An 18307-nucleotide genomic window follows, 5' to 3' on the forward strand; every position below is an offset into this window, starting at 1 on the left:
TATGGAGTTTCTTCTCCCAGAGGTCTCAAGGAGTGTTGCTTAGGAACGGATTTAAGATCTCTGAATAATTTATTTTTCCATTGTACCAAAAACAAAATATAACTTTAGCCTTTTGCACTTGTCCGGACTTTATGACGTCAAAGTCAACCTTCTGTAACTTAATGAGATCGACCAGGTTAGTTTACTGTGTACCGAAATCATACAGTCTTGATATACTTGATCTACCATAATAAACTCTCCTACTTGAGTAAAAACCACAAAAGGCTCAACTAGAAATTTAAGTCCTGTAAAACTTAGCACGTAGCAAAGAATGAAGACACGTACGAAAAGATAGATCCAGGGTCTATCTAAGCTAATGTTGCGTGTGAGCAAACTGCGGGTAGACCGTCGTTGAGCGAAGGTCTTCGATTATTTTGCTATATATATTTTAAAACCATGAATATATATTACACGAAATGACACCCCTATACAAAGGATGTTGCTTGCTGAGATGGTTTAGCTCTGAATTTTGGTCCTCGAGGTAGGAGGATTGATCGAAGAGTCCGGAGCCTAAAGGGTATAAAAATACACGGTCTTTATCAAAGAAATAAAAATTAATATACCAAAACGGGTATATCGTGGATCGAGATATACCCCATTTTTTTAAGTAATATTCAACGAAAAACAAAAAAAATAATAATTATTGTATAACGTTCCAACTTATACAACTAAATTAAACCAAAGGAATGAACTCAATTCTACCCTATATATACAATTAATGCATGTTTGTTTTTTAATATCGGATGGGTGAAGTGGGAGAAACAAACGATGGTACATAATATTCTTTGATTTCCTTTGCTTTTTTTTCTCCTTCGTATAACGTGGATATTTTTTTCATACTGGTTTGACGTTGCCTAGATTTAAATCATTTTTGGTTTGTTTTTAATAAAAAAAATTATTGATTTTTTTAATTTTAAAGCATTTAACTCAAATAAACATTTTAACACATGCAAATAATTAAATGTGTTATATATAAAATTTTAAATATAAGTTAAATAAACGTCATTACATAGTAAATGTTAAATTACATACTAATTATAAATGTTTCTTTATATATTCTTGGAAGAGTTTTTTGTCGTACAAGTTAAGAAAAAAACATAAAAACATATTATTTTTCGTTATGGAATTAGAATGTTTGCACGTAGGTAATATAGTGTAGTGTAGTACGTGCAAACAAACACTATATTAGTACCTACGTGCAAATAAACTCAACAAGAATCAAATCAATACTAATGCTTGTTGGTTTTATGTTTTTTATCTAACACCGTTGACAATAATTTTAATATATAACATGTCTTTAGTTTTAATATTAGTATGTAATTTAACATTTACTACATAATGACGTTTATTTAACTTATATTTAATTTTTATTATCTAGTCATGTATATAACACATTTAATTATTTCATGTGTTAAAATGTTTATTTGAGTTAATCATGCTTTAAAAATTAAAAAAATCAATAATTTTTTTTATTAAAAACATAACCGTATTTATTCTAGGCAACGTCTTCGTACTTTATCCACGTTATGACAAGGAAAAAAAGCAAAGGAAATCAAAGAATTTATGTACCATCGATTTCATTAATTATTAAAAAACAAACATGCATTAATTGTATAATATTAGGGTAGAATGAGTGAGTTCATTCGGATCACGTTTTTGTACAAGTTATAATTGTATAACGTGGGTATCCACGTTATACAATAATTTTTTTTTTTTTTTTTTAGTTATATATATAAAAATTTTTGGGGTATAGTGGGTCGATCCAGATATATGTTTTATATTAAGTTTTTACCCCCCTTTTTGGTAAAAACCGTGTATTTTTATACCCTTTAGGCTCCGGACACCTCAACCTAAGCATGCTTTTGAAAAAATAACATATTTTGCTTAAAATTGTGGTTAAGTCATTAAGTAATATTAAACCCAAGACCACTTCTAACTTAAAACTAAACTAAACCAATGGGTCAAGAACATATCTTATATTACATAGTATGTGATAATTAAAATTTTGTTCTCTCTTCTATCAACATTGACACCGCTTACTGAAAACCCTGTGTACGCTATTGTGCAAGTATACATCTGATCTTCCTTGTGCAGTGCATCACTATCCAACTATCCGTCTTAAAAATAATCTTATATTATTATATAAGTTATAAGTTAAGGTAATGTATTAATTTGTATATGAGATAATTTTAAATAAAAAATGTTGCAATAATAAGCTCATTTTAGTGTTAACAACTTAATGGCATTTAAGTTATTTTAACAAACAAAATGTTTATTATTATATGTTTTACTAAATACATTAACTGTTTATTTGTATTTCAACATTTTTTTAATCTAAAACATGTAAGTAGTTATTCATAAATTCAATTTCAACACTTAAAAAGCACTTTACATCACTTGACGCTCAAAAACTACTTAAATTTCAGCTAATCCAAAAATGTATACTATTCCCGCTGTGTCTTTAATTCTCATTCGAAGTTGCCTGGATGTGAGGCAATTAATTTCTACGCAAGGACCAACTATTTGATCTGGTTTAAGTGTCCATCAGTTTGTTTTCATTTTGCCATTGCTTTCAGTGACTAACAAATAGTTAAAGTCTTCTCTCGCTCATGGAATAATTCTATTCTATCCGAATAGTGGGTGAATAAAAAAATTTCTTTTCTCTAATCATTTATATTTGGAACTTATTGTCCCGACTATTAAAAATTAATTTGCGTCTGTGACCCGTTAAAAAGAAAGCGATGACTAGAATTGCTGCGATGGTAGTCACTATTACTAAGCAAAGAATTATCAGCTAGATCCATCACACCTATCCTATGACTTAGTAGGCGTTTGGCCATGGATTCCAAATATTTTTCTAACTTTATTTGGAATTTATGGAGTTAGAGTTGAAGTTAAGATAGGGTTGTGTTTGGTTATACCTTTTGCAAAATATGTTTGGAATATTGTTCATGCTTGAATGTACTTTCCAAATTTGAAATACAACTTCAAAAGTGAAAAGTGAGCTTTGGAAAACACATTATAAACTGTTTTCCAAAATTGAAATACAACTTCAAATTGGATTTGGAAATTTTATGGCCAAATACATATTTTCAAATAAAGTGAAAAATTATTCCAGAAAAAAGTGAGTAAATTTTATGGCAGCACGGGTTTGAACCAGTAAGTCATTTAGCTCCCCCACACCTATCCTAAGACTAAAAAACTTTGGACCATTAAATTTGAAGTCCAAATACTTATCTCCTCAATTAGTGTTGTTTAACCTAATCTTGATAACATGATTTTGAAGAAAATGAACTTCCTAACTTAAAGTATGACTATTCTTTAAAGCATAGATAATACTTCCCTGAATCACACGCCATGCAATATACTAATCACTTTTGAATGTTCTTCATACATGCGAAACAAAATTCCACAATGTTTAAATTTAACAATTTTTAGAGTTTCGATTAAATTTAACAACCAGAATAAGATAGATATCTGATCAAGACCAAAAAGTGCTCACTTTTAACAAATTTAGAGGACCAAAAATGCTCATTTCTGAATTAGTTAAAGAACCAAAAAACTGCTTAGGTGATACTTAAGGGACTATTTTGAACCTACTAAGAAAAATAAGGGAGCATTTTTTACATTTTCTCTATACTAATCACCTTTGAATTTTCTTCACACACGCAAAACAAAATTCCACAAAGTTTACTTATATATACACTACTAATCTCACATTCATAATTACAATAACTTGATTTCTTTTCTCTCCACTAGACCTAAAACACAATGTGGTCATTCAACATCCCATTGTTACTCGTTTATGTCACGGTATTAGCCATATTTCACTCTTGTGACGCTCAAAATTCACCCCAAGACTATCTTGCGGTTCACAACAACGCCCGTTCCCAAGTTGGGGTCGGGCCAATGACTTGGGATGCCGGCTTGGCATCCAAAGCACAAAACTACGCTAACTCAAGAAGGGGGGATTGCAACTTGATTCATTCTGGTGCAGGGGAGAACCTTGCCAAGGGCGGCGGCGACTTCACGGGGAGGAAGGCCGTGGAGTTGTGGGTGGCAGAGAAGGCTGACTACAACTATGGGACCAACACATGTGCTGCCGGGAAACAGTGTGGACATTATACTCAAGTAGTCTGGCGCAAATCAGTCAGACTAGGTTGTGGGCGGGCTCGTTGCAACAATGGGTGGTGGTTCATTTCTTGCAACTATGATCCTGTAGGCAACTATGTCGGAGAACGTCCTTACTAAAAGTGTGTTTTACTTATTACATGTTGCTATTAGTACCTAATAAAATTCCCATCTTAGATGTCAAGGGGTTAGATAGACTCCTATCTTAGATGTTTAAGGGATTAAATGGGCGCCTATGATTAGTACTATTTCCCTTTGATATTGCTCGTATGAATAATTCCATGAATCATATTTTCATGGTATAGTACGCTTAAGTTTATAATTAAGAACCGTAGCTTCTTGTTCCCATAAAACATGAATACTAAAGTTTTCCCTATTTTACTTTCAAAATTTTTCTCTTTTCTCAACAAGATCAAAATATGATATTCGTGTTACATGACTCAAGAAGGACTGGTTGGGTAAAATTGTACGTAATAAATGTCAGTGAACTAATTATTCCCTCCACTCAACTTTACGTGGCGAGATTTGAAGTATGCTACTCAAAGTACATAAATTTTCTTGTGAAGTCAGATATAGATTCTTTAGTTTTAAAAAATGAAATAACATTATTATGAATCATGTAATAATTAATAAAATTCGAAATATTGAAAAATTATTTAAGATAAGTGTGGTCAAAGAAAAATCACTTTGATTCCTCAAATGATATTGCTGACACAAAAATTAGAACATAGGAAGTAAAGCATATACAGTACATCAGTTTAAATTAGATACCTAAGGGCGGTCCCATGAGTCAATTGTGAAGATTTTAATCAACAGATTTATTAACTCCAAAGAAAATTTCGCACTCCAAATGGGACAATTTTGATAAAAGAACTAAGTGGGCGTATAGCCTGGCTTATGAGTCCAGAGTTAGGCCCCACAGGAGCTATGAAACTTTTGTCCAAACTTAGGGGTGTTTGGTATGGAGAAAAACATCAAATTTTTCATGTTTGATTGGTCAAAATATTTTGATTTTTTTTTTTTTTTTTTAGAAAAATAAGTTTCTTAAAAATGAAAAAAATGACTTCGCTAATGAAAATAAAAAAAATAAGTTTCATAAGCGACATTCAAGTTCAATGTCTCCTCCCCGCCCACCTAACGCGCCACCCCTCCTTTTGACTATCCAAACCCCCCAAACCATTGAACACCCACTTCCTGCCCCATCCTACCCTCATGGTATTTTGCTAGGCAGTCCGGTGCATTAAGCTTTTACTATGCGTTGGGTCCAAAAAAGAATCGGATCACAAGGATCTATTATACGCAATCTTACAGCTATATTTTCGCAAGAAAGGCTAAGTTTCGTTTTATGACTCGAACCCGTGATCCCGATCACATGCCTCATAATGTCTTGTTAGATTACATATAAATGTTCTTAGAATAATATTTTCTTCTTACTTACTAAACACTAGAAAATAAGTGAGAGATCACATGTTTTCCAATAATCTCCATACTAAACACATCCTTAAAGAACCAAAATTCTTAAGTACATACATAAGAAACTATTTTGAACTTACCCACAAACATATAGGACCATTACTGTCATTTTCTCTAACAAATCACAACACTGCAATTGATACTTTACCTTTCACCATCAAACCCTAGACTAACCAAATACTCTCAAATTTGGCACAATGCTGCATAATCTTGCTCTTCTTCTCCTCTTAACTTTGCTCCCATTTTCCATTGAACTCAGTTTTTCCCACTTTGATCCAAATCTTGGCCTTATTGGTGATGCCAAGATTACTAAAAATGGTTCATTTGTGCAGCTCACTGATCCATCAAAGTCTTCTCCTAGTACTGGATTTCTCTTCCAGAAAATACCCTTCACTTTTCTTGATTCCACTTCTTTTTCCACTGACTTCTCATTCTCCAATGGTGATGATCTATCCTTGGTAATTGTTCCAAGAAAATGGGGTTTTCTTGATGTTGATCTTGATACTTTTACCAATCATGTTGTTGTGAATGTGGGAAGTCTTGTTTCAAGAAACAAGAACTTGGGGTTGAATAGTAGTGGCAAAAAGTTGCAATCTTGGGTTGATTATGATTGTACTTCAAAGAGATTAGAGGTAAGGGTAAGTGAATTAGGTGGTACTAGGCCATATGGTCCATTGTTAGTTTATAATGTTGATTTGGGTAATATGTGGAAAGGACAACAAGTCTTGGTGGGATTAACATCTAATGGAAGTTCATTAGAAGGTACTAGTGTTTATTCATGGAAGTTTAGTGTGAGGAGTGTTCCAAAGTGGTTACATTCTCAACCTGTGGATCCAAATAAGATGGCGAACCGAAAAAAAGATTTCGTCTTTTTCCGTCTTGCTTGATTTTGTGACAGGATGTTTAGCACTGGCTTCCTTAGTTGGGTTGTTTTTATGGGTCATATTTAGTATTAATAATACAGAGGTTGTAATCCTACCAAAGAGAGATTTCAGGTATGAAAAGATGGTTAATGTGGCTGTTGAGGAGGATGGTTCAGGCCATGTTAAAAACTAAATCATTTGTTTATCTAGTACTAGTATATGTTTTGTTGTATAAGGAACATTCTGTACCATGTATTTTACCCTTCTTTAGCTGAGGGGTAAGGTCTGCGGACATCTTACCCTCCCCAGACCCCACTTGTGGGATTATGCTGGGAATGTTATTGTTGTTGTATTTTACCCTCCTCACTGAGGATTCGGTACCTTGTATGTAACTTTGTATGGTGATCTTGTCGACCTGTTTATCTTTTTGTTCCTGAAATATGTTTACTTATCAAATATATAGCAGATGAGGTTTATATGTAGCAAAACACTTAAATAGCCTGAGCATTTTGGTCCACTTTTAAATCCTTCTTTGCCTCCTACAGCTTATTTTGCGCTTGTATATTAGCGCAGGATGTCCTTTAGCTAAATCAGCTTATAATTGTGCTTACCTCAGCCTCGACTACACTACAATATGAATGGTTGATGCTCCCTTCGCTCCATGTTAAGTATCCTAAGACTGGAGGCACATCATGGTAAGGTTGAAGTTCTATGGTATGTAATGAGAAATGTATAAACATGAAGAGAAGGCTAACTTTGATGTTTGTAAATGTTGGTATTTTCTAATAGGTAAAAATTCAGGACTGAAGTTACTCTTTGATAAAGGTTGCCCGTTTTGGGCAATCCATATTAAGGGACTTTTTTTTTTTTTTTTTTTTTTGGTTAAGTTGAAATTCTATAGTCTTTGGCTTGCTAGTGACTGAGAACCATTGAACAAGAACTGAAAGTTGTGTAAAGCTGAAACTTGAATCCTCAATTACTAAGTTGGTTCAACTTGCTGCTGTAATTTCCTGACCTTGTGTTTGATTCTTAAAAGGTTAACTTGAACCTGAAATTGTAATTGATTGGAATTGAGTAGTTTGAGTGCTGAAATCCTGTGACAGTAATTGCTGCATTTGAAGTTGGGTTGTGTTGCTGAGTTGCTAAATTGTTAGAAGCTGACCACTAATAATTTTGGGATCGAATTCATTGTGAATTGAAGGCACAACCGAACAGTAACTGGAAACTTAGTCTTGTTTAAATTTTGGAGGTTATTGCATCAGTTTGAACAATTTGGAAAGCTTCATTTCTGCACTAAAAGGTCATTACTTTGTTACCAGTTCCTGTGCAATTGCTTATGATAAAGAACTTGTTTTGGTTTTTCTGAAATGTCTTGCAATTGGATTAAACTGCTGTTGAGGTTTGATGAATCAGATTTTATTTTGGAGTGAAAATCTGAAGTGATTCTTATTTGGTGTTGTTTCCGGTTGTGTTTGCGCAGTTTAAAGCAATAGTTCTATCCCGTTTTAACTTAAATCTGCAAGGTTACTTCATTTTTGTCCAGTTGTTAAGTCTTGGACTGGGAATAGTATGATTGCTGTGAGAATTATTGAACTGGTTTGAGTTCAATTTTGAGCGAAAAGTTCCCACAATTGGCAACTAAGCTTCATCTGTTTGTTGCTACACTTCTTAACTACTTGGTTACAGTTCTACATAGCCAATAGCTTCTATTTTCTCTGTTTGTATTACTGATGTTACCTTGAGGTAAATTGCTACATCAAGTATCTTGTATTTGCTTACTAGTGTTAATAAAGAACAGACCATTATTATCAGATTCTCTTAACAATGAACCCACAATAGGAACATTATTCTTTGTACCTGATGTTGCTGACTATGCTTCTTTGTTCTCCCTCTGTCCCAATTTATGTGGCACACTTTTCTTTTTAGTCTGTCCCAATTTGTGGTACACTTTCCTTTTAGTCTGTCCCAATTTATGTGACACACTTTTTTTTGTAGTCTGTCCCAAAAAGAATGTCACCTTTCTATATTTAGAAACAATTTTACTTTATGAGATGATTTACAACCACACAAGTATATAAGGCATTTTTGGATCACAAATTTCAGAAGTCTTCCTTTTTTTCTTACACTCCGTGCCTAGTCAAATGGTGTCACATAAATTGGGACGGAGGAAATATAGTTTTGAACCATAGCTTCTTCAAAGTCTTGTTGAATTTCTGGAACCAAAATCTGAACCTTGTTCTTTTGTGCACTTGAGAGTTGAGACATCTTCAATCTGTTGAACACTTTCTATACCAGCATTAACTGTAACTTAAACAGGTGAATTAGAAGTAATTGGCTTGCATCAACCAGGTACGAATTCATCAGCGTGCAGATTAAGTGTACTGCGCTCCTAAAAAATTGGATTTAAGTTAATTTTCACTAGTTTGGACATGTACTTTTCCACCTGGAGATTGGACCCCCCTCACAAACTATGCTCATTATTTCCAGTGTCGACCTCCTCTAGGTGGTTATTTCTATTGTTGTTTGATGCTTCACTGTCACTTGCAACATTTGTATCATCATGCTCCTCACCATATTACCCCGTCGAGTTCACTTGCTTTCACATTGCTGCCCTTTATTTGATTCCACCATGTTAGTTGAAAGATCTTGAGTTGGAACAACTACAGCTTTTCCCATCAATAGTGAAGTCGTAACGCCTTCCAGGTTTCTGTAAATGATTTTTTCACTAGTTTGAGATGGAATTTCTTGAACTGACTCATTGGAAGTAACCAACTGTATAGTTCTGTTTACAGTTGAACTACCATTCGGATCGTTCCCAGTAGTTGCATTACTAACTTACCACTCCCAGATGCTTCATTCTTTCCCTATATTAAAGTATTGTGAATCAGCCAAGGCTTCAAAACTATTTTTACATGGAATCACTATGGGAAGAGAATTAATTTTATTCCCAGTAAGGACTTAAAATTAGTTCTACTTCTTTGTACAACAGTGAAATCATTATCCATAGCCTCCAAAATATTTGCTAAATCCCTTGTAATTCTTGGGCTCTTTTCATGCTGCACTATATCAACACTAGGAAAAATGGCCATAGCTTGAGCAGATTTAAGCAACTCACGTGGTTAACAAATGTAGGAGCTGTAGATAACTCCACAACTTCAGTAATCCTTTTTTTATTTTTGGAGAAGGTCCACACCGTCAGTAATCTATGGCCATTGTTCTCTTGGGAAGCAAAATAGGATGTGATTTTGCTTTAATTTTTAGGGATATGTTTACAATTTGCTTGTGTTGGTGGAAATGTGTGCATCAGTGTGGACTTTTAACTGTACAGGCCTCAGTTGTTTGCCCTCAATGCCTGAATCTTAATGGTTCAGACATCAATTTATTAAGTGTATTTATTTATATTAAGATTTAAGTACTTATTTGGTTTGTATAGGTCTTAAATATTAAGATCTTGAACAAAGTTTTAATATTATTAAGAGGTATTTTAGTGTTGGATAATTTTCACCACCTCTCCATCCACAATCACCAGCCACCACCACTAATCACATTTGCCATCACAACCACCACTACCGTTGTCAACCACCACTACTGTCGCCAACCACCAACCACCTCGACTATCACAACTATCATTACCACCATTACTAGGCACTAACACCAACCATCATCACCACCACCGCTCCACATCATCTTCACCATCACTATCAAACATAAATGTTTTAGTTTCTTTATCAAATAATAATTTAATTTTAGTAAATTTTAAATATTTTTTAATATATAATTACTTTTTTATTTGAATTGTATATTTATTATATTCTGAAATAAATAAAGTATGCGCATTCAGATATTAAAAAACAAACAATTAACAATTTAGTCTTAATCATTCAGATGCATATTCAGATTCAGACGTCTTATTTAATGAAAACAAATGAGGCCTACCCCTTGTACCTCTCATCTCTGAAAAGATTAATTAGCTTTCACGTTTGCATAAAATTGTGAATTGGGTAAATCTATACGTAAATGTTTCTTTCTATTTAACGGAATTGGAAACAGTGCAATTATGCTTTTTCCTTCAGAAATTTCTTTTCTTACCCAAATTTTTTCAAAACAAAATGAAGGAGTGGAACAACTAAAGTGAATTGAGTCAAAGTTCTTATCTTTGCTTCACAAAAGTACAAGTATCTTTTAAGCTTTACACTTAATTATTACTCCCTTCATCCCAAAAAGATTGTTTTGATTGGGATTACAAGGGTCAAGCTTATTAGTGTGAATTCGAACATAGAATCTTTAATTTTTTTTGAAATAAAAATTAGATATTTAAAAACTACATAAGAAGTACTATAAGTCACAGAAGTTAACAATTGAACATATTTATGAAAGTATTTGAAAAAATTATGGTAAAAAAAAAAAATCCTTTGACTGTCCAAATAGTAACATAATCGATCGTGAAATTGACAAAAATCCGCGAATATCTTTACATCATTGAACGAAGTACAACTTTTTTTTCCCTCTCCAAATGCTTCGGAGAAAGAAATTAAAATTTTGACTTAAAAGGTTAGATAAGGGTCAGTTGATGAATGAAAGAGTCAATCACACTCAACCATTATAGTTTTAATGATTTCTACACAGATCTTAGCATTTTCGTTGGGAATTATTGTTTATGCTCCAAAATCAAACAAGTTGGTACTAAGTAGGCGTTTGCCGTGGGATTTGGGGCTCAAATTTGAAGTTTTGATTTGAAATAAGCGTTTCTTTATGAAATGTGAACAAAACTTTAAAACTTCGTGTTCAAATTATTATTTCAAATCCCAAATTCTCCAAAAGGGTAGGATATCAAATTTCAAGTTGTGATTTCAATTTTTTAAATGTAAAGCTTGATCCGTAATTTTATGTTTGACAAAAAAAAACCCATCATTTTAAATTTTGCAAAGAAAGACTCATGCTCGACGTGAAGAGATTATTCATATGAGAGGATTATAATAAAGAATAGCTAATTACTACTATTGTTGATTTATTGGATCAGTGAATCTTTGTAAATTTATGTGTATTTGACAATTTATATTTTATAATAGCATGTAATCACAAACACTTATTATAAAAGGACCCTCAGAATACGTGATTTGGTGACTTGGGATATTCGATACCTTGTTTGTGAACTATGAGTAGCTTTCATTTGGTAAGATTGTAAGAATTGGGAAAGTTTAGATAATTTTCACAAATTAAGGTTTTCATGTTTATGAGAAAAAAATATAACTTTTTGAGATTCAATTTACACTTCCAGACAAAGATTTAACTTCAAATTAATCTGATCTCAAATCATGTCCAAACGGGACCTAAGTTTACTTGACAAATTTCATAAATTATCAATCAATAAATAAAAATCATCATGAAGATATTCTGTCATTTAACCCTTTCTTGAAATTAAAGATGGAGTTATATCTCGTTATACTTTTTGCAAAGGAGAGAAGGGAGCATTTTACTTGGAATTTATGAAGATGGAGAGAAAACAAGTTTGGAGAAATTGGATTTCAAAATTTTATAACCAAACAGTATTGATTTTGAAATAAAATAAAAAGAATTATGAAAAAAGTGAATAATTCTCATAGTCTTTGAAGAGTTCATGTTAGTTTGGGGGTTCCTTCTATGAGGATTTCTGAGGCAGACAAATTACATGGCTGTTTATATGAAAGGCATACACAAATACAAAGATCTTCTCCCGCTTTCTATTTTGCATAAAATAATACGTAGGCTAACTCCCTCATAACTTGTACATGTTTTTGTTATGCGAGTTATAAAACACCGTATTGCTTTTATAAATTAATAACTCACATCCTAACCAGCTACCAAGCATAATATTACTTATGTAGGATTTAATACCTGCATAGCTCACCTCCAGACCAGCTAGCTACCAAACGACCTCGTAAGGGAACTAAGTGGTCTTTCAAATTAGACATTTTATTTATCATCGTCAAAACATCACATACTCATTGAAGAGTTTGACTTTCTGGTGTTAAGACTTGTGAAGTTATGATCATGTTTCAAGCATAAAATAGTCCCATACATAACATCATTGTGATTAACTATTTAGCATGTCCTTTTCCACCTGGATGTTTACATGTCCTCTGAAACCCACAAGAAGTAATTTATTAACATTGGTCTGTTTAGTAACTAACATCCTTGGACCTAGTAATATATCAGAAACTTCACAAGGAAATATTTCACATTTCTTTATTTTCGAGTCTTCTGTTGATGTAAGAAACTGACTTCTTGAGAATGACATAAATTCATATTGTATCCACATACTTTAGTAGGTGTATGACCCATCCAAGATAGAAGAGACAAGCCTCAAATTCTGTTGACTTTTCGTAATTTGCTTCAAATCCTTCAAAGAATGTTTTTTTTTTTTTTTTTTGTTTAACCATCCTTTGCAATCCGCTGAACCGATTAATCCAGATTCACGTCAGGTGTATGCTACAGAGGATAAATGAAGTAAAGTAGTACAAATTCGTCGTATTGTTTTTTGAACATTAGCATCATGAATTACATGGCTAGCACTACTATAAAGTTGACCATAGTCCTTTTAATTCCCTTAATCATAAATCCGATTTGCTTAGCAATAGATACTATATCAATGAATCAACAAGTTGTAGATGGTGAAACTGTAGTTTCAGCAGGAGGTATATTTGAGCTTGGCTTCTTTAGTCCTGATGGATCCCAAGGGCGATATGTCGGGATATGGTACAAGGGATTACCAGTTGAAAAAGTTGCATGGGTTGCAAACCGTGAAAGACCATTAATTGGATCACATGGAGTTCTTATGATTAATGCTAGTGATGGCAATTTGGTCCTTGTGGATGATAAAAATGTGCCAGTCTGGTCTACACAAGTTAGTTCGACGTCATCCAACAACACCATTGCTGTGCTTACTGCTCAGGGGAATCTTGTTCTTCTGGATCAGAACAAGCTGAACGAATCAGTACCGTTATGGGAGAGCTTCAATCATCCATCTGACACACTCTTGCCTCGTATGAAGATAGGGATGAATACTATAACAGGGGAGCAAATAGTTCTCACATCTTGGAAAGATGATAAAAATCCGTCGTTGGGAAGTTTTAGTACCGCTCTGGTGGATCCTCAGGAACTTGTACAAGTACTTATTTTGAATGGCTCGTCAAAGAAGCATTTTAGATCGGGGCAGTGGAATCGGAGAAGCTTCATTGGAGTGCCTAGCATGACTAAAGACTACCACAATGGCTTTCAACTACTTACGGACAATAAAGGGGAGGAACTTTATTTTTCTTATGCTATACTCAATTACTCTGCTCCAACATTGATATACTTAGATTCCTCAGGGAGCGATAATTCAGATGGATTGGGACGCAGAAGAGAAAAAAATGGTTAAGGTTGCAGGTAGTACCTAAAGGTCAATGTGACTTGTATAACACATGCGGTACTTTCGGAAGCTGCAAAAATAATGATTCACCAGTATGCAAATGTTTGAATGGTTATGAACCAAAGTCTATCGATGAATGGAACGAGGGGAATTGGACTAATGGTTGTATTCGGAGAGCACAATTCCAGTGTGAGGAGATGGCCACTGGTCCAAAATCTGATGATGATGAGAGAAAGAGGGATGTATTTTTACCAGTTTCAGGGATGAAACTACCAGATTTCTCACATTACCTACTTACTTGGGATAAAATGGAATGCGAAAATTCTTGCTTGAAGAACTGTTCTTGTTTGGCATATGCTTATGTGGATGGAATAGGCTGCATGATTTGGGGGAAAATCTTATTGACCTTCAAGAGTTCTCCCATGGTGGAGAGCAACTATACGTTCGCCTTGCACATTCCCAACTTGGTAGACACACCAATCTTTACTACTTGAACGAAACTTTGATTCATTTTGGATTCGGTTTATCTTCTTTTTTTCCATGAACATTAATGTTAGTAGCCTGCCTATATTCCAACGGGTACTTCCTACCTCTCACCAGCATAGGTACTGAGTAATTTTGCTCACCAAGTCTGCGTAGATGTGAAAAAATCACCTAGTGTTTTTTGCCTCCGCTGGAATCTGAACTTGAGACCTCATGTTTTGTTGGATTCACATTTACGCTTCATATTTTAGTTTTTTTTACTAATTGAGTTGTCTTTTGTCATGCAGATAAGAGGAGGCAAATCGGAGCCCGTATTGCAATTATCGTTTCAGCAACAGTTGGCCTAATTCTTATTGTTTGCACTATTTATTTGTTGAAGATCAGAAAAAGAGGTACAAGCCATTCAATCATTTCGGTTGTTAATCGATTCAGAGCCACAACTTTTTGCTACCTTTTGGAGAGACTCTAATTTTTACTAAACTTTATCAGGCATTGGGAGTTTAATCCCTTTTTGCATAGCTTCGAAACAATCTTCAGCAGCAAATTTGCTTCTTAACAGCTTTACTCAAGGTAGCAGTTCAGAATTACCCGTTTTCAGCTTCAAGTGCATAGAAAATGCTACTAAAAACTTTTGCACTCGAAATAAACTTGGAGAGGGGGGATTTGGACCTGTTTACAAGGTATCACGTGTATGTTTTAATTATCGAACTTCAGCAGAAAAAAACAGCAAATATCACGTAGTCTATACTCATTTGCTTATAATTAAGTTGAATAGTCATGTGTGATTCATAAATAGGGGGTATTAGCAAACGGACAAGAGGTTGCTATCAAAAGACTTTCGAGGAGCTCAGGACAAGGCATAGAAGAGTTCAAGAATGAGGTTACACTAATTTCCAGACTTCAACACAGAAACTTAGTCAAATTGATAGGATTTTGCATTCATGAGGAGGAAAAGTTGCTGATCTATGAATACATGTCCAACAGAAGCTTAGACATTTTCATATTCGGTGAGCTAATTAAGAAGATTTAACGGTTTTCTTGATGGATGATGGTACTCTAATTAATTTGTGTGCTTGGCAGGATCAAGATCTAATGATAAGGTGGCGTTAAGTTGGAATCAACGATATAGCATCATTGAAGGTTTAGCTAGAGGGCTTCTTTATCTTCATCGTGATTCGCGACTAAAAATCATTCACAGAGATCTGAAGACGAGCAATATTCTCTTAGACGAAGATATGAATCCCAAAATCTCTGATTTTGGAATGGCTAGGATTTTCGGAGGGAATCAAACGATAGCAAATACCAACAGGATTGCCGGTACCTAGTAAGTATTATTAATTGGTCATAGCATTGAAATTCATCTGAACTAAATTGTCAATTTATGTGCACTCCAATGCAGTGGTTACATGTCCCCTGAATATGCAATACAAGGAATTTTCTCCGAAAAGTCGGATGTCTTCAGTTTTGGTGTCATATTGTTAGAGATTATCAGCAGTAAAAAAAACAACAGCTATTCTCACTCCAAAGACGACCCTCTCAACCTTCTGGACCATGTAAAAAAAATGAAAAACTCTCTCATTTTTTCATATACAGTCAGACCTCTCTATAACAACCGTCCTCTATCACAACATTTCACTTATAACGGCCAAGTTCTCTTTGGAAACCATCTTTCATGTTATATTATATGTTCTTTATAAAAGCATTTCACTATAACAGCCAAAAAATATCAGGACAAATGACGTTGTCATAGAGAGGTCTGACAATCTCCTACTATTTTCACATGACATAACTAATTAAAGTGAAACATAAATGTATTTAGGCATGGCAACTATGGAATGAAGGGAAGATACTGGAGTTTCCGGATCCGAAGGTGGCTGGTTCACTTGATACGCCAACACAGGTTGTTAGATGCATCCTTGTGGGCTTGCTTTGTGTGCAAGAACAAGCAAATTATAGGCCAAACACAGCTACAGTTGTTTCCATGCTCTGCAGTGACACAGTTCTTCCTTCGCCTAAGCGACCTGCATATAGCAGCAAAGACAGAAGCCCTGATGATTCAAGTTCTTCACCTTGCTCCAGAAACTCTTTTACTATTTCAAATGTTGAAGGACGTTAACTTTAATCTATCTGTTTGGGACTCTCCATGTAATAACTGTTCTTGTCCTTGTCCAAGTTTGCATCCTAATTTCTTTAGAATTTAGTCATTTGTGTTTGTGGGAAAAATGCACTTGATGTCAGTTTCATATACTTACATTCAAGAATCACAGGGATAGAACAATCAAGATGTATGTATGTCGTTTGCTGCTTCCAACTGATATTTACTGGAGTTGATTGGTTGTTTATACGGTAATTGATTTGGTGTAACCTGATGCCGGTGCCGATAAGTTTTTACCTGATACCACTTAGAGACAAGTCACCAAATAGCCGGTGACACAAAAAAACTTGGGAGGGATTTGTGTGTGTGTGTGTGTGGTGGGGGGGGGGGGGGGGGGGGGGATGCTTTTGAGTTGTGAAATAACCAGTCTCTCCCTAAGAGCACTTGTGAAAGTTTGGTCAAACACAAATTGTTACTCTACTAGTAGTGATAAAAGTCTTCTTTAATTAATTAGCTAAACACAAACTATTATTCCCTAAAATTACTTTTTTTTAAAAACACTCTTTATAATAACCTAATTTTGAAAGTTTGGCCAAGCGGTATTATTAGCCGTGTCTAAAGAAATAAAGCAAGAACATTGTGTTAGTAACTTTTAAAATCTCAAAACACAAAGAAACATATTTTAAATAATTAAATCCACAACGTTCTTGCCAAGTTTTCTCCTAGCTCATAAAGTTATACTACCTTGAAGCACCGTAAGTTCATTTCAATTACGCCATAACTTTTAGTCAACACTATAATGCTTTTAGAAAGAACCCCTTTTAATTAAAATACTAGTGAATCTTCTCGTGCTTTCCACGATTATGAATGTAATTCTATTTCTGTCTTTAAAGAGTATAAAATCTAACATTATAAGAAGATTTATCTGTGAATATTAATTGAGTGACTTGATAATGTACAAAAAAAATATATATATATATTGATGATGCAATGTAACTTAAACTCCAAATGAGATCAGTTTCACCATGACTTAGATCTTTTTTAGTTGACAATTTCTGCAAAAGCCCTACACCATTTAGCTTCAATTTATAGTAATATCAAAGATTCCTTCAATTTTTTTTGGTACCTTTGCTCTTAAACAACTATTGTGGAAATAATTGTTCTTTTCTTCTTCTTCTTCTTCTTCTTCTTCTTCTTCTTCTTCTTTCTTTTGTTGTTGAAGCGCCAAATGATTATAGTGAGACACATTTCTTCAGGTTTTGCTCTCACATGTGTGTAAATTTGAAGCTAAGATAATTCTTTAGAGAAAATTAAGAGGTATTATAATGTGACACACTCCTTCAAATTTGATATTTTTATATATGAAAGGCTTATTTAGTCTACATAAATAGATACTGAAATACTTGAATTTAGTTTAACAAATAAATATTATAGGGGAAGGGGAGAGCTTGAGTAACAATGAAAGGAAAATGACAAAAGGAGGAGGAAAAAGATAAATAGATTGAAGATAACATTACAGCAAAAAGGTTGTTAATTATCTGGTGATAACCTTTGAGTAACAATTAAAGAAAACTCACAAAAGGAGGAGGGAAAAGATAAATAGACTGAGAAGGTAATATTACCATAAATAGCTTGTTAATTATTTGATGATCATTTTTAAATTCATTGGCAAGTTTAGCATCCAAGAAATTTCTGTCCTCCCTATGCTTGCTTTCTCTCCTTTTCCTATAAGCATGATATAGTCCACCTTGATAACTCACAAATCACTAACTCTTCATTTCTATAACCACTACCAAATGATTAATGATTTTTTATTATAATTAAAAGCTTCTG

General features: G+C 34.0%; 3 protein-coding genes across 3 annotated transcripts; all 3 read left to right on the forward strand.

The window, feature by feature from the left end:
* Nucleotides 1-3758: 3758 nt before the first annotated feature.
* On the forward strand, nucleotides 3759-4429 carry LOC132057224 (pathogenesis-related leaf protein 4-like). Its single transcript, XM_059449714.1, has one exon. It carries the CDS (start codon nucleotides 3811-3813, stop codon nucleotides 4288-4290), a length of 480 nt encoding a protein of 159 aa, XP_059305697.1. The 5' UTR covers nucleotides 3759-3810; the 3' UTR covers nucleotides 4291-4429.
* Nucleotides 4430-12826: 8397 nt separating this feature from the next.
* LOC132057986 (putative G-type lectin S-receptor-like serine/threonine-protein kinase At1g61610) lies at nucleotides 12827-13905 on the forward strand. Its single transcript, XM_059450560.1, has one exon. The coding sequence runs from the start codon at nucleotides 13039-13041 to the stop codon at nucleotides 13903-13905; it is 867 nt and encodes a 288-aa protein (XP_059306543.1). The 5' UTR covers nucleotides 12827-13038.
* A 99-nt stretch (nucleotides 13906-14004) lies between these two features.
* Nucleotides 14005-16606, forward strand: LOC132058511 (G-type lectin S-receptor-like serine/threonine-protein kinase B120). Its single transcript, XM_059450990.1, has 7 exons — nucleotides 14005-14363; nucleotides 14667-14771; nucleotides 14869-15059; nucleotides 15176-15386; nucleotides 15460-15703; nucleotides 15779-15932; nucleotides 16199-16606. Exons 1-7 carry the CDS (start codon nucleotides 14210-14212, stop codon nucleotides 16493-16495), a joined length of 1356 nt encoding a protein of 451 aa, XP_059306973.1. The 5' UTR covers nucleotides 14005-14209; the 3' UTR covers nucleotides 16496-16606.
* The last annotated feature ends 1701 nt before the right edge of the window (nucleotides 16607-18307 follow it).

Source organism: Lycium ferocissimum, chromosome 5 (assembly GCF_029784015.1).
Source record: "Lycium ferocissimum isolate CSIRO_LF1 chromosome 5, AGI_CSIRO_Lferr_CH_V1, whole genome shotgun sequence".
Taxonomy (NCBI): domain Eukaryota; kingdom Viridiplantae; phylum Streptophyta; class Magnoliopsida; order Solanales; family Solanaceae; genus Lycium; species Lycium ferocissimum.